The 14437-nt window shown below is 43.7% G+C and overlaps 1 protein-coding gene across 6 annotated transcripts in view; it reads right to left on the reverse strand.

Moving 5' to 3' along the window:
• The window catches only part of Cfap70 (cilia and flagella associated protein 70), a 71850-nt gene that overhangs the window by 32895 nt on the left and 24518 nt on the right, over positions 1-14437 (reverse strand). For all 6 annotated transcript variants that reach the window (XM_048426403.3, XM_085698325.2, XM_085698324.2 and 3 more), the window contains 5 exons: positions 12790-12969; positions 11434-11616; positions 7172-7266; positions 2757-2856; positions 869-1003 (listed from right to left, as the gene is read on the reverse strand). In XM_048426403.3, the coding sequence (XP_048282360.3) occupies positions 869-1003; positions 2757-2856; positions 7172-7266; positions 11434-11616; positions 12790-12969 (693 nt within the window). The remainder of the gene's footprint in view (positions 1-868; positions 1004-2756; positions 2857-7171; positions 7267-11433; positions 11617-12789; positions 12970-14437) is intronic.

Raw genomic sequence — 14437 nt, forward strand, 5'->3', positions numbered from 1 at the left:
TGTCCTGAAACTAGATCTGTAGAACAGGCTGGCCTTGAACTCACAGAGATCGGCCTGCCTCTGCCTCCCAAGTGCTGGGATTAAAGGCATATGTCATCACCACTCGGCAATTTAAATTTTCTTAAGTTTTATTTGTGTGTATGTTGTGGAGGCCATCAGACAACTCTGAGGAGAAGGTGACTCCCTGTCATCTTGCATGGTCTGGGGATCAAACTCAGGTTGCCAGGTTGCCTGCAAGTGCCTCTACCGTCTGAGTCATTTCTCCAACCCAAGTAAAAATAGTAAGATAAAAAACATCCGTGTTCAGGCCTGCCATGGTGGCACACATCTTAAATTCCAGCATTTGGGAGGCAGAGACAGGCAGGTCTCTGTAAGATGAGAGGCCAGCATGGTCTACAGAGTGAGTTCCAGGACAGTCAGGACTACACAGTGAGGCTATATCTCAAAAGACAAAGTTCAAACTCTTGAAATTTTGGAGGAATCTAAAACTGCAAAAAATAAAAAAGTATGGTGGCGTGTCCTGTCACCTGGAAGGCAGAGGCAGGAAGGTTGCAAGTTCAAGAACAGCCTGAGCTATAGATGAGAAACTGTATCTGTTATTACAAACACGGTTAACAACCAGGGCATAGGGAGGCCATAAACTCAACTGGAGTAATTAAATTGACTCAGCACCGAAATGATTTATAGACGTGGCTGTTTATAACCAAAGACAAAGACTTCTCTCAGCCTTAAGCAGAGGAGGTCTCTTCACAGGACACAGTGTTGAATGCCATATACTGACTGGTCCTAGATGTCAACTGCACAGACGTAACCAACACACATATGGAGGAAACATTAGGATGATACCCTTTATTAAATTTATTCTTACCTTTTCAAAGACTGTACTGTCCAGGTAGGGATAAACATGAAAAGCCCCCCTTATCCTCTTCACCCCCGGATACAAGAGTGGGACCATGTTGACATATGCCACACCATGAAACGAAAGCTGATTTTCATCATCGGCCTAAGGGGACAGGAGCAGAGGCGTCAGAGCACAGAGCAGCGAGGCAGACAGTGGGAGGCTACTCTAGGAACAAGCTCTGCCGAGTGCTCAGTCACATAGACACTTGGGGACCTGGCTTCATTTTCACTAAGATGTGGGGGGTGGTGGCACACACCTTTAGTCCCAGCACTCAGGAGACAGAGCCAGGAGGATCTCTGTGAGCTTGAGGCCAGCCTGGTCTACAGAGTGAGTTCTAGGACAGGCAGGGTTATATCGAGAGACCCTATCTCAAAACAAAACAATTTTCATTGTACACATTCACTGTAGATGGCACTGTGTTACACAAGGACATGTTTAGTCGGGTATGAATGTGCACTGCGCACACTCTTCCACACACCTTCCTCTTAGTTCCTTTGGTTCCCTAAATGGTGTTGATTCTACTTTCATGTCATATGTACAGATGTTAACTGTATGCATCTATATTAAATTCAGGAACTCTAAATGACAGAAAATAGGTATTTGTCTTTCTGAAACTGAATTAATCAGTATAATATGATTGCATCTATTTTCCTGCAAATGGTATATTACTTTACTCTTCTTTTGTTCTTTCTTTCTTTTTTTTTTTCTTTCTTTCTTTCTTTTTTTTTTTTTTTTTTTTTTTGAGATAAGAGTTTCTCTGCATAGCCCTGGCTGTCCTAGAACTTGCTCTGAAGACCAGGCTGGCCTGGAACTCACAGAGATCCGCTTGCTTCTGCCTCCCAAATGCTGGAATTAAAGGCATGAGCCACCACCGCCCAGCTGACATTACTTTATTCTTTATGGCTGAAAAAGTTTCACATGTATTTAAAAGCACGTTTTCAAAGCCATTCCTCTGGTTGCGAGCCTGGGTTGGTTCCCTGACTGCTACTGTGAACAGTGGTGTGCCACCCTCTGTGCTGGCCTGCAGCCGCCTGCAGCTACAACGGATGTTAGAGCTCCAGTTTCCGAGGAACCTCCGCACTGAATTCACTGTGGATGGACTGGTTTCTGTTCCTGCCATAAGGCTCCCTTTTGCTCATTGTGGTGGTAACATTTTTGTTATACAAAAGAGCCATTTTCAAAACCAAATCAAATAACTTAGATGTTTGTTAGGTGACTGTTATGAGCTGTGTGTCATGCTAGGTTCAGTGTAGGCCATAAGCAGTATGAACCCCTCTCCCAAAATTTATACACAAGGAATAAAGATGAGACATATACAGGAACATGACAGAGAGCATGCTCACAAAGCTACGTCTTCCCAGAACTGTAGCTTATCCATGAGTCCTATCCCATTAACAAGCAGTTTAGAACATTCTGTAGGTAAGTCTAAACTTACTAGACTGAATTGGATTACTCATTTTGACCTAGACAAAAATGACTATTTTTTTTAATGGTACCCATGGTAAGAACATAGCAAAGGGTCAAGGGGAAATAAGTATCTGAAAGTAAGGCTTAAACAAGTATTTGTGAGCAGCAAGGAACTTCAGCGGTCAATCATCCAGGTTTTCCTGGAACACACCAAGAAAGTCCAAGGCAAAGCACTACAAATTGGTTGCATTAGGAAAAACAGTCATATAAAATCAGATTAGACAAAGAATAACACATTTAATTTGGTTGGTCACTTCTAATTTTAAAAACTGAGATGAAGGCTTTCTCTGTTGCCCAGGCTGTTCTCCAGCTCTGGAACGCAAATGATTCTTGTCTCAGTTTCCCCGTTGCTGGGAGTCATGGACAGAAGCCTCCATGCCACATTTACCTTCTCAAGTTTGCCCGGTTTTCCTTTAGGTACAGTAACCAAAGGCACTCTTGTGATCTCCACAGGCCAGAGCCGGCAATCAGCGATTCGCTTCTGGAAACTGCAAATGAAAAACCAGCCCGTCAGCACCACACTGCAAACACTGGCCGGTATGGCTTAACAGGAAATATTCTTCTGTAGAAAATAATGAGGACAAGGAGTGGGATGCGACTCAAGAGTAGAGCAAGCCCTTGTCTGGTCCTAAGTATAAAGTCTATCATCCAGAAAGTAATGACATACATGTGGGATGTGTGTGTGCTCGTGTGTGTGTGTGTGTGTGTGTGTGTGTGTGAGAGAGAGAGAGAGAGAGAGAGAGAGAGAGAGAGAGAGAGGGAGGGAGGGAGGGAGGGAGGGAGGGAGGGAGAGAGGAAGAGAGGGAAGGAGAGGAAGAGGAGGAAAGTGACTGTCTTATCAGGCAGGCGATTTTTCATTTTTTTTTTCAACAGTCTTAGTACTATAGCTCAATGTGGAGACCGGAAGAATTCAAGTTCATTTCCACCTTGTCTGAGAGCTTGGAGCTTGGTTCTTTTGAAATTAAACTAGCTCACTGTAGTAAGTCCATGCCATCCTGACAGGTGGTCAGGATATGCAAATGTACTTCTGCTCCTTCTTCAGAATAGTGACCTAGAGCACCTTTGCTACCTAGACAACAGGATGCTAATGATTTGTCACAGAGTGATAAAGCCATAGACTGTGAGTTACCCTTTGCCTTTGTATCCTTGTTAAAAAAGCCTTCTGTTACCGAGCCCCCTCCCCGTTTATGTTGAGTATAAAGCAGGTGAATTTCAGGATGTCAATCACTGGAATGGCCTCCCAATACTTTCTATGTTTTCTGCTTTTTGTTGCTGTTGTTTGTTTGTTTGTTTGAGACAGGGTTTCTCTATAGCTTTGGAACCTGTTCTGGAACTAGCTCTTGTAGACAGCCAAGGCCAGCCCAGTAACCAGGAAAAAACCTTAATAGCAATTTTGACAAATTACTGGAGACTTAACAATTGAAAACATTCTAAGGGTTGCCTCTTCTTATGGTTGTTAATTGCAGGAGCCCTGCAGGACCCCAAAGAGAAGAGAAATTTAATGTTTCAGGGCGGGGTGGGACGCAAATGTTTTGAAATATCCCTGAGTATTCTTTTTTATTTTTGTTTGTTTGTTTGTTTGTTTTGGATTTTTGGACAGGGGGTGTTAAGTTGGGGAGCATAGCCCCCAGCCCCCAGGCGGGAGAGTTGTATTGGTCTGGACTCCAAAGCCCAGCATGCCAGGTCCTGACCCCTCCCTGGGGTATTTAGTGAACTCCCAAAAGAGGATCAGGTGGTCTCTTTTCCTTCCTCCTGGTGGTCGCGTTTGTGGCCTCCCGGTTCCCCCACCATAGAGCACAGGAATCCCATTAAACCTGGATATTTTTAACTTGGCTTATTGTGATTTGGCTTGATTGGGATTTTTGCGTTGGCAAAGAGCTCGCGTTAAAAAAAATTCCTAACGGGGTTATTTTATTTTTGAGAAAGGGTCTCAATTACATAGCCCTGGCTATGTATACCAGGCTGGTCTTAAACTCACAGACTGAATTCTATCTCTGTCTCACCAGTGCTAGGTGGGATTAAAGGCATGCACAAACTTGGCCTGTCCTTTGAAAAAAAGGTCTCTCTTTTTTAAAAGCTAGACGGTGGTGGCAAAGGCATGCAGATCTCTTTGAGTCTGAGGCCAACCTGGTCTACAGAGTGAGTTCCAAGACAGCCAGGGATGCACAGAGAAATCTTTTTGTTTGTTTATTTGTTTGTTTTTTTAAGATTTATTATTTATTATGTATGCAGTGCTCTGCCTGTATTCTGCCTTCAGGCCAGAAGAGGGCACCAGGTGTCATTACAGATGGCTGTGAGCCACCATGTGGTTGCTGGGAATTGAACTCAGGACCCCTGGAAGAACAGTCAGTGCTCTTAACCTCTTAGCCATCTCTCCAGCCTGAAAGGTCCTATCTTTAAGGGCCACTACCAGAGCCTTATGTGTTCCGAGAATAAAGTTGGCTAGACAACACCACCAATGTCCAGCTCTGTCTCTCACAAGAGGTTGAGAGGGAGGAGGAAAGGACTCCAAAACCCTCTGAGAACAACAGCCTGAACTTACTACAACACACAGAGAACTCATTCCCGCCCCTGCAGCAGAAGCCTGGCAGCAGCCGAAGGCACTCAAGGAGAAGCAAGATTTCAGCAGAGAAAGCAGCAGAACTGAGTTCCCTCTTAGTAGGTCTCTTAGGACAGCCCAGAGAAGACAAAGTAGGAGAAATGAACCAGAAACCAGGGGCACAGCTATGACTAATGTTCACCACATCCAGCTCCTAAACAGATCAATACCAAACCTCATTCTAATAACCCTAGTCCCGAGTTCCTATTTCCCCAAACCTAATGCCCAGATACAAATACAAAATTAAAAAGGGCCAGTGGCTCATGGTGGAAGAAAATAGATCCCAAAAAGTTTTCCTCTGACCCCACGTATATGGGATGAAATGGGACTTCACAAAATTCGAAAGATATGCATTTGAAATATGGTGGCTGAGAAGTAATGATGTCTGTGGGATCAAATTATCCCCAGTCATGGACCACTGGACAAGTGGCGGGTCCTGCACTTCTCCGGTTTCTACTGTCCTGAGTGTCACGCCCCACCTGTCATATTCACTAATCTCATCTCCAGCCAAAAATTACTGTGTAGTCAGTACAATTATCCAGCAAAAGGAGAAATAAAGGTTTTCTCAGATGAGAACCCACCAGCAGCCCTGTCTGGTGAGGAAAGACTGCAACCTTGGTTCCCATCCAAGTCAACAGCAACAAATGTAGCTTAGTGGTGGGTGAGAATGAATGACAACATACAACAAACAGACCCACATGGGCGTGCATCAATGGGGTGGGGGCAGTGAAAGACAAAGTCCAGCCAGATGACCAGGAAAGGGAAGTGAGGCAGAGGAGAACGAGGAACTGACTGAGCTTGCTTTTAAAGGGGCCTTGGCGCATGTGTAAAGAGCCTTACAGCAGCCAGGCCATGTAGTGACATGGCCGTAGGCGCGCTAGGCCTTTGCCCGAAGACAGACAAGCCATGTGCTGCCGTGGGACCCTGGGGCTGGCTGGGCCTGTGCTGAATACAGACAGGTGCATCTTTCTAGGTGGCAGCAGACAGGCCAGCAAAAGGCCTGAATGTTAACGACATGACAGATAGGAACCAGAAGCACACCTGTGAAATACCTACCCAATGTTTCTATAAATGTAAAACTATTCTGAAAAAAATCTGCTTTTAAAAGTCAGAGCTGAGAACTGGGGTTGCAGCCACACTGGCGGTCCTGTGTTTGTCATCTGTAACCAGCTCTCTGTGGCAGAGAAAGTTATCTGCCTCTCCTGCCTTTCCAGAATGATATCCTGATTAGTGCTGGGGACAATGTGTCCAACTAAAACAATGTACGTTCTAGTATAAATTTTATCTAGAGATGATCCATGAGACATAAATGGAGGTTATTAGGTTCCTGACTGGTTCTGAGGGAGAAAATTCCTAAGCACACCTACCACTAGCAGTGTATACGCTTTTAAATCCACACACACCACCTTCTCCCACTTTCTGCCAGCAATGCAAAGTGCAAGCCAGGGCTTCACGTGTCGGAGTATTTTGTCTACATGTATGTATGTGTGCCACATGCATTCCTGGTGCTCATAGAGGTCATAAGATGGCATTTGGGGACTGGAATTACAGGTGGGTATGAGCTGCCATGTGGATACTAGGAATCAAAACCTGGTTCTCTATAAGAGCAGCAAATACTGTATCTGCCTAGTCAGCTCTCTGGTCTTTGTGCTCACAAAGATGTGCCCTAGGGGAATATAGAATGTTTAGTTCCAAAGAAAAGAATGCAAACCCCCTTTCCACCACAAGGCAACAGGGACATTTTTTCTAGCCTGGTGGTGGCCTTTGCTTAATCTGAGCAGCCAGAGTCAGCTTGGAACCTTCTTCTAGATCCATCTCATAAACCTGTTTTTCTCAGTAAATCTGTAGACCCCATCTTTGCGGAAGGTGTCACATGAACTTTACAAAGAGTTTCAATGTAGTCACTCTGATCTGTGTTAAGCTTACTTTGTTCCTCAAGTAGATCTAGTCATGTTTTGTTGTGTACACAGGATTGAGTTAATCATCACAAGAATAGTTTTTAGCAGATTGTGCTGTATTTAAATAAGCCAAAACTAGCCTGACAGTGGTGGCAGGCCTTTAATCCCAGCACTCTGGAGGCAGAGGCAGGTGGATCTCTGTGAGCTCAAGCCTGGTCTACAGCGTGAGTTCCAGGACAACCAGAGGTACCTAGGGAAACCCAGCCTGCAGGTCTGGCTGGATAGGTGTGCGTTTTTTGTTCTCACCTTGCTACAGCAGAAGGATCAAGGTAGCAGCGACTCTCCAAGTCCCAGACGATCCTCTTCTTGATGCATTCTGCTTGGTTCCTAAATTCCTTGTCCTATGAAATAATCAGAGGGAAGTTTATGTTTATTCTGGTGGTCTGTGGATGTTCTCGTATACGACAGCTACTGCAGCTACAAGTCTGAGATAATCTCTGTCAAGTTGGGAGCGTAGGCCCCAGTCCCTCGCATCTATCCCAGCCCCCAGGCCTGGTCTGGACTCCAAATCCCAGCTGGCCGGGTCCTGACCCCTCCCCGGGGTATTTAAGTGATCCCCAAAAGAGGAACACGTGGTCTCCCTTTCTTCCTCTCGGGGGTCGCATTACCACGGTTTCCCAGTTCCCCCTCGGGGCCACCTGAGAGCGCAGATCTCCCATTAAACCTGGGTATTTCTTAATTTGGCCATTTTGATTTGGCTTGATTGGGAATTTTTGTGTTGGCAGGGAGCTAATATTAAGAAATATTCCTAACATTTTGGAGGTCCCACCGAGCTAGGGCAGGCCATGTCTATATCAACCCATTACTAGGTGCCAAATGTTTATGCACATAACTTCAGTCGGAGATTCTCAATTTAGAATATACATAAAAATCATGGAGTTTAAAAAATGATCTCCTTTTGAGTGGCAGTGTGTACTTATTTATCCAATTTATTAGAGTCCTGAAAGCAGCTGGCACAAGGCTGTGTGCACGAATTCATTGCTGTCTGCTCTTGAATATAGCTGTGACGTGACCAGTAGTAGTTCTCTGAAGTGACAGACTGTCACCTGGTTCTGTGAGCTGAGCACTCCCTTCCTCTCCTGAGTTTCTTATGTCAGATATTTTTACCACAGCGATAGGAAGCGAAACTAATCCACCACCGCCATTGTTTTACAAAGACTTCCAGGGCTGTCTGGAGTGGAACATCTCTGCAATCCTAGTTCTGAGGAGGGTGAGGCAGGAGGATGAGGTCAAGGCCAACCTAGGGCTCAACAAAAGCTTTACAGATTTTAGTTTGGTTTGGTTTTGGAGATAGGGCCTAAGTAGGCCAAGCTGGCCTCCTGGCTGGCCTGGAACTTGCTATGTCGTCTAGGCTGGCTTTGAAGATCTTTTGCTTCCTAAGTGCAAAAATCGCAGGTATGTGGCATCACACCTGACTGTTTTGCAGCTAATTTTAAGGTGCAACCATTGATGAGAAACAATTGTGTAAACTAAAACATAAGATCCAAATATATAAAATAAAATATAAATCTAAGGGAAGCGTGAATATCCACTAAACAAACATGAAAAGACATTTCAGATTTTGAAATGTTGTCACCCTTATTACTAGCTTATTTAGAGCCAATGAAAAAAACAACAGCCTCATGTCACTGATGGTTCTGAATGTTCCTACTGATGTTTGTCAACTAGTACAAGAATCATTTGCAATCACTTTTCTAAAAAAAAAAATCTTGATTATCATTAGTAAGGAAATAAGTAAATTAAAGTATGTCTACTCAATGTCATGTCGTATAAGCAACCACAAAAAAAGGAAAACAAATGAACATTTTTTAATGTAGTAATGTGAAAAAAATACCCAAGATACACTTTAAAGTAAAACAAAGCAAATTGTAAACTAGCCTGTAAAAGAGATGGGGACAGTAATATTCTTTAAAAACTGCTGGTGTGCCCCCCCCCCCCCCCCCCCCCCCCCCCCCGCCCAGCACCGTGCCCGAGATCCCCGGGCGGTTCCTGTGTCCTGGGAGAGACAACAGTCAGTCCCAGGAGACTGGCAGGCAGCGCAGGCTCTGGGAGCAGCCAGTGCGGCAGCAAGCAGACACATGGAAGGCGGGCAGGAGACAGAGACATGGACATGTAGAGTGAGATTGTATTCAGGGGGTTATGGAGGAGAAAGGGAGGGGGCAGAGAGAGAAAAGGAGAGGGAGAAAGAGAGGGAGAGAAAGAGAGAGAGAGACAGAGAGACAGAGAGGAGACACGTGTGCACACATCAAGAGAGAGAACAGAAAGAGATTAAAGATGGCGACAAGAGGTCAGAGGTCGCTGGGAGTGGGCATGACTTGTCCCTTAAAGGGACCAGAGACCAAAGGAATAACAGACAGTATCAAATGTGTGAGGCAAAACTGACATGTTTCCCTGCTCCTAATGTAAGCATGATCTATATCCAGTCCTGCAACAAAAACAATACCATGAAATAAACAGAAAAAGAGGAGCGGCTTGTTTGTTTGCTTGCTTGTTTGTTTTTTAGAGACAGGTTCTCTCTGTGTAGCCTTGGTTGTCCTGGAATTTGCTCTGTAAACCAGGCCTCAAACTCAAAAGATCCACCTGCCTTTGCCTCCTGAGTGCTGGGAGTAGGTGCCAGTGCCACTGCCTCCAGGAGTAACACCTTGATATGTTCTAGTTCTGAAAATACAATTGAATACTTCCCCAAAATCTAGGTTATCTTAAAAAACTATTTTTTTTAATGTGTATGGGTGCTTTGCCCATAGGTATAGATGGCTCGCTGTGCATCATGTGTGTGCCTGGTGGCCAGGAAAACCAGAAGGGAGCATCAGGTCTGCTAGAACTGGAGTTATAGATAGTGGTGGGAATCAAATCTGATTTTTCTGGTTTTAGCAAATATGTATAATTCCCTTATAATTTATTTTATATATTTAGATCTTATGTTATATATCTTAACAACTGAGTTATCTCTCCAGTACCAAAAAAATTAATCTTTTAAATTTTTTGGAAACAGGGTTTCTCTGTGTAGCCCTAGCTGTCCTAGAATTTGCTCTGTAGACCAGCTGGCTCAAATTCACAGAGATTTGCCTGTCTCTGCCTCCCAAGTGCTGGAGTGCTGGGATTAAAGTCATGAACAACCACTGCCAGGCTAAAGTGAAGCCCTGTCTTGAAAAAAAATTAAAAAAAGAAGAAAAACCATTCTTTCTACAAATCTTGCTATAATGCTCTCTGAATGTTATTTCACCACGTTTGAAATCATCATCAAATGGAAAGGCTAATAGAATGTAGTCCTAGGAACCTTTTATTATTTTCTTTTAAGCACTTGTTTTTCATTGGTAAGTCCGTCCTGAAATCTGACTCCCTTCCTGTCTCTCATTCTCCCATCGTTGTGCTTATTATGAGAGAAGCCCTGACAGTTGTGCTTATTATGAGAGAAGCCCTGACAAAGCAACTGTTAGGGAAACAAGATGGGAGCGAATTAGGAAGGAGACACATACATGGAAGAAGGACTTTACTTCCAAAATTGCATCTGAATTTTAAATCTTGAAATGCATTACTCTTGTTATAGTTTAGAAGCTGAATGTGTCCCAAAGACCTCTGTGTTAAAGGCCCCACAAGTGGTACTACTGGTAAATTTGGAGCCGTTAGGAAATGAAGTCAAATGGAGGCTCCTTAGGTACAAAACAGAGGGTCTAACCCATCACAGTGTAATGCAGAACTCTAAAATAACTCTAAAGTCATTTCTGACAACTCTGAGGCCTCTCAGCAGTAGTGCCCCCCTCCCCTGAGAACCAGGAATCTAACAATTAGTCTTTGTGAATGTTCTCCAGAAACTGGGAAAGATAACCTTTAAGATGTTGACTCAGTTCCTGATGTACGTGCCAGGTGGAAGGCCTCCTGGAGACTTAATTTGACTCAGTCCCTGGGAAAGGGGTCAAAGTGACCCTCAGATGTTTCCTCTTACCTGGCAACCGCTCTCCAGACAATTATTGGTAATAGCCCTTTGAATAAGCCAATCGTAATAGTTAAAGAACAACCCCTAGACTCCCCCCTTGTTTCTGTGGCTTTTTCCTTTAAAAGAAGCCTGTACCAGCTATTTGGGAGGCTTTCTGGCCTCCCGAATGCTGAAAGACCCTGTCATGACAGAATTAATAAAATCCTCATGCTTTTACATTAGCTGTGGTATGAGAGATGGTTTCTTGGGGAGACTCCTCCTTGGTGATTGGACTCTAGGGTCCAACACCAGAGCTCAACCTCCTAATGTGAACCAAAACCTTTTCTCTATATAAATTATCTCTGCGTTTCATTATAGTAACAACTGTGTAATATACTTATCTACTCAAAAAGAAATAAATGCAAAAGAAAGAGTAAATTGGTTATAAATTATTCTGTTTGCAGAATTAGATATTGATTTTCACATGTAACCAGTTTCGACAAATACCATATGTGTGTGTGTGTGTATACATTTCAGATTCACAAAGGGCTTATTATCTGTTAATGCAAAGTGTTCCATGAAAATTCTCTCTCACCTCAGGGTGGTTGAGTTCTCCTTCCTCCTCCTCATAGGGACCACCCACAATGAATGCATCAGGAATGTTATTAGCTCCTGGAGCGAGAATGTTAGCAATAGGCCATTTTTTAGGCCGGGGAACAGGTTCTCTTTCTCCTCCAAGCTTCAGATTTCCGTTCTTGAATACCATAGGGTAGTCTTTCTAAAACAGCAATGCCAGATGTGAGGATACTTGCAAAGAGCTTTGGAAGTTAGTCAGTCTGCTAACGCCGGGGATGGTGGTGGTGTTCGTTTAATCCCAGCACTCGGAGGCAGAGGTAGGCAGATCTCTGTGAGTTCTAAGCCAGCCTGGTCTAGAGAGTGAGTTTCAGGACAGGCAAAGATACACAGAGAAACCTGTCTCAAAACCAAAAAAAGAAAAAACAAGTTTGCTTACTACTTTTTCCAGTAGAATTCTGGGTAATCCCAATGATTACCTAGTAGGGCCTGTGCCCTTCACCCTATCTGTGCCAATGTATAACTCTGTAAATTATAGAAAACAAGATAAAATGTAAACTACTCTTTAAAAAAAGTGTTTTACTCGTTAACTTATATGTGTGTGCATGCATGTGCACAAATTTGGGAGCTGGTGTTTTATTTCCCTATGTAGGTCCAAGAGATTAAACTCAAGTCATTGGGCTCAGCAATATACCTTTACTCTTTAAGACATCTCACCAGACCACCCCCCAAAAATTAGTAGAAACCTGAAGTTGGAGCTGAGCAATGCATAGATGTGCTGCACACGGTCATGGGGTTGTTCCTAGACAGGAAAGCAAACATCCGGACTCACCTTGAATTATTTAAGTTTCAGAAATGAAAGTCAAGTGTCCCTGGGACCCACCTAAATCCCCAGCAATGAGTGTTATGATAATTTACATGCACAAAGCCTTGCCAAAAGCACAGGTGAGGTCATTAACTTACTGCACCTTGGGCCTTTCCAGCAGGAACCTTATGTGTTCCTGTATCTAGAGATCTGAACTAAACAATACCCGTAATTAAGAGGAAGCAGTGCATAATGAGATAATTACACACAACCCATAAAATAATCCAAGTGTAAGCACACCAAGAACTGGCAACTTTTAAATGCTGCACATTCTTTGGACCATAACTATATAGTGATTAATATAAATTGCATGCAACGTATAGATTGTGTAACTGCATACGGTTGAAAATATACATGTAAAACAAAAAAAAAATCAATGTTAGCTTTTAAGCCTAAAATAAATCTTAGCCATTGGTAGAGTGGGTCTGAGTACAGTCTTGGTGGGGAGGAACATGGCTGTGAGTATAGTAGGCTGGCTTGAACCCATGCAGACATCTGGGACCAGGGCTTTACCTCTCCAACTGATGGAACTTGCAGCCCAACCATGTAGTTCTGCTGAGGCCCTACGGGCATGAACGACTCAGGAACAGAGTAGGCGGCCTCCAGTGTGACCTTCAGGAGATTGCTCGCTGACACCTGAGCTGCCGTCAGTAGCGGCTCTGTCACAAATACCTTCACATCAAGACTGCACTGCTATAAAACAAAATTATGCAGCACTCAGGAAAATTGCCCTAGGTCTTCATAGTCTTTACTAACATTATTTGCTACTATTGTTTAAAATGAAGTTAAACTTAATTATTTTCAAACAGAGGACTTAAAATTTATTTTTCCACAGGTACCAGGAGTTGAAGAAAGAGTCAAAATGAGAACTGGAAAGTTTTGCTTAACTGGAGTCCTTTTCATTCTACAACAGTGAGGTAAAAAACAAACACGCAGGCCGGGCAGAGGTGGTGCACACCTTTAATCCCAGCACTCAGGAGGCAGAGGCAGGTCGATCTCTGTGAGTTTGAGACCAGCCTGGTCTACAAGAGCTAGTTCCAGGATAGCCAGAGCTGGTACACAGAGAAACTCCGTCTTGGAGGGTGGGGGAGGGAGGGAAAAACCCAACAAAACAAACACACGTGAAACAGGAGCTGGATGGCTCCACATAGAACATAACCAGTAGGCACTCATGACGTGGGATCAGTGCTTTTGTTTTGCTAGCCTGTATTTTATGATTATGTGGGATGTGTCGCATGTATGATGTGCGTATGTGCTTGGGAACATATGTGCCATGTTGAGCATGTGGAGGCTAAAGGACGACCACAGATACTGGTCTTCACTTTCCGCTGGGACTACAGGCCCAGGTCTGGCTTTAAGGGATTATGGGAATTCAAACCCAGGTATTCACATTTGTATGGTAAGTGCTTTAAACCTAAGCTGTCATTATCACCGTCACCGTTGCTGTTATTTTATACAGGGTCTTGCCGAGTGGCCCTGGCTGGCCAGAAACTTCACCTGTCTCTGCCTCCCAGGTGCACATTAAGGGTGTGCATCACCACATCCATCCCCTTATGGTTATTCTTATCATTTAAATGTAGTCATTTATTATAAGATATTTTCAGTTGGGCAGTGGTGGTGCACGCCTTTAATCTCAGCACTCTGGAGGCAGAAACAGGCAAATCTCTGTGAGTTTGAGGCCAGCCTGCTCTACAGAGTGGGTTCCAGGGAAGTCCAGGCTATGCAGAGAAACTTTGTCTTGAAAACAAAAAAGATATTTTCAAGTATTTGTGAGTGTGTATGTGTGTCTGTGTTTTTACACCTAACATTTTCACACACAATACAATAAAAAGGTTTACATGTACATTTACAATTTTAAAATTATATTTTATTTATTTATGTGAATGGATGTGGCAGAGAACAACTTGTGGAAACTGGTTCTCTCCCACTACTGTGTGGTTCCTAGGACTGAACTCAGCTCATCAATGTGACAGCCAAGTATGCTCCCCCATGAAATCATCTTACTGGCCCCTTCCATGTGTATTGACTGCTAATCATATGCTAATAAAAAAGACAAATCCCAGCCTAGCAGGGGTGGCACACACCTTGACGGAGACAGATCTCTATGAATTTGAAGCCAGCCTGGTCAATAGAGCTGGTATTAGCTGGTATTGTTGAATTA

The sequence above is a fragment of the Myodes glareolus genome, chromosome 12 (assembly GCF_982192425.1).
Source record: "Myodes glareolus chromosome 12, mMyoGla1.1, whole genome shotgun sequence".
NCBI classification, from domain to species: domain Eukaryota; kingdom Metazoa; phylum Chordata; class Mammalia; order Rodentia; family Cricetidae; genus Myodes; species Myodes glareolus.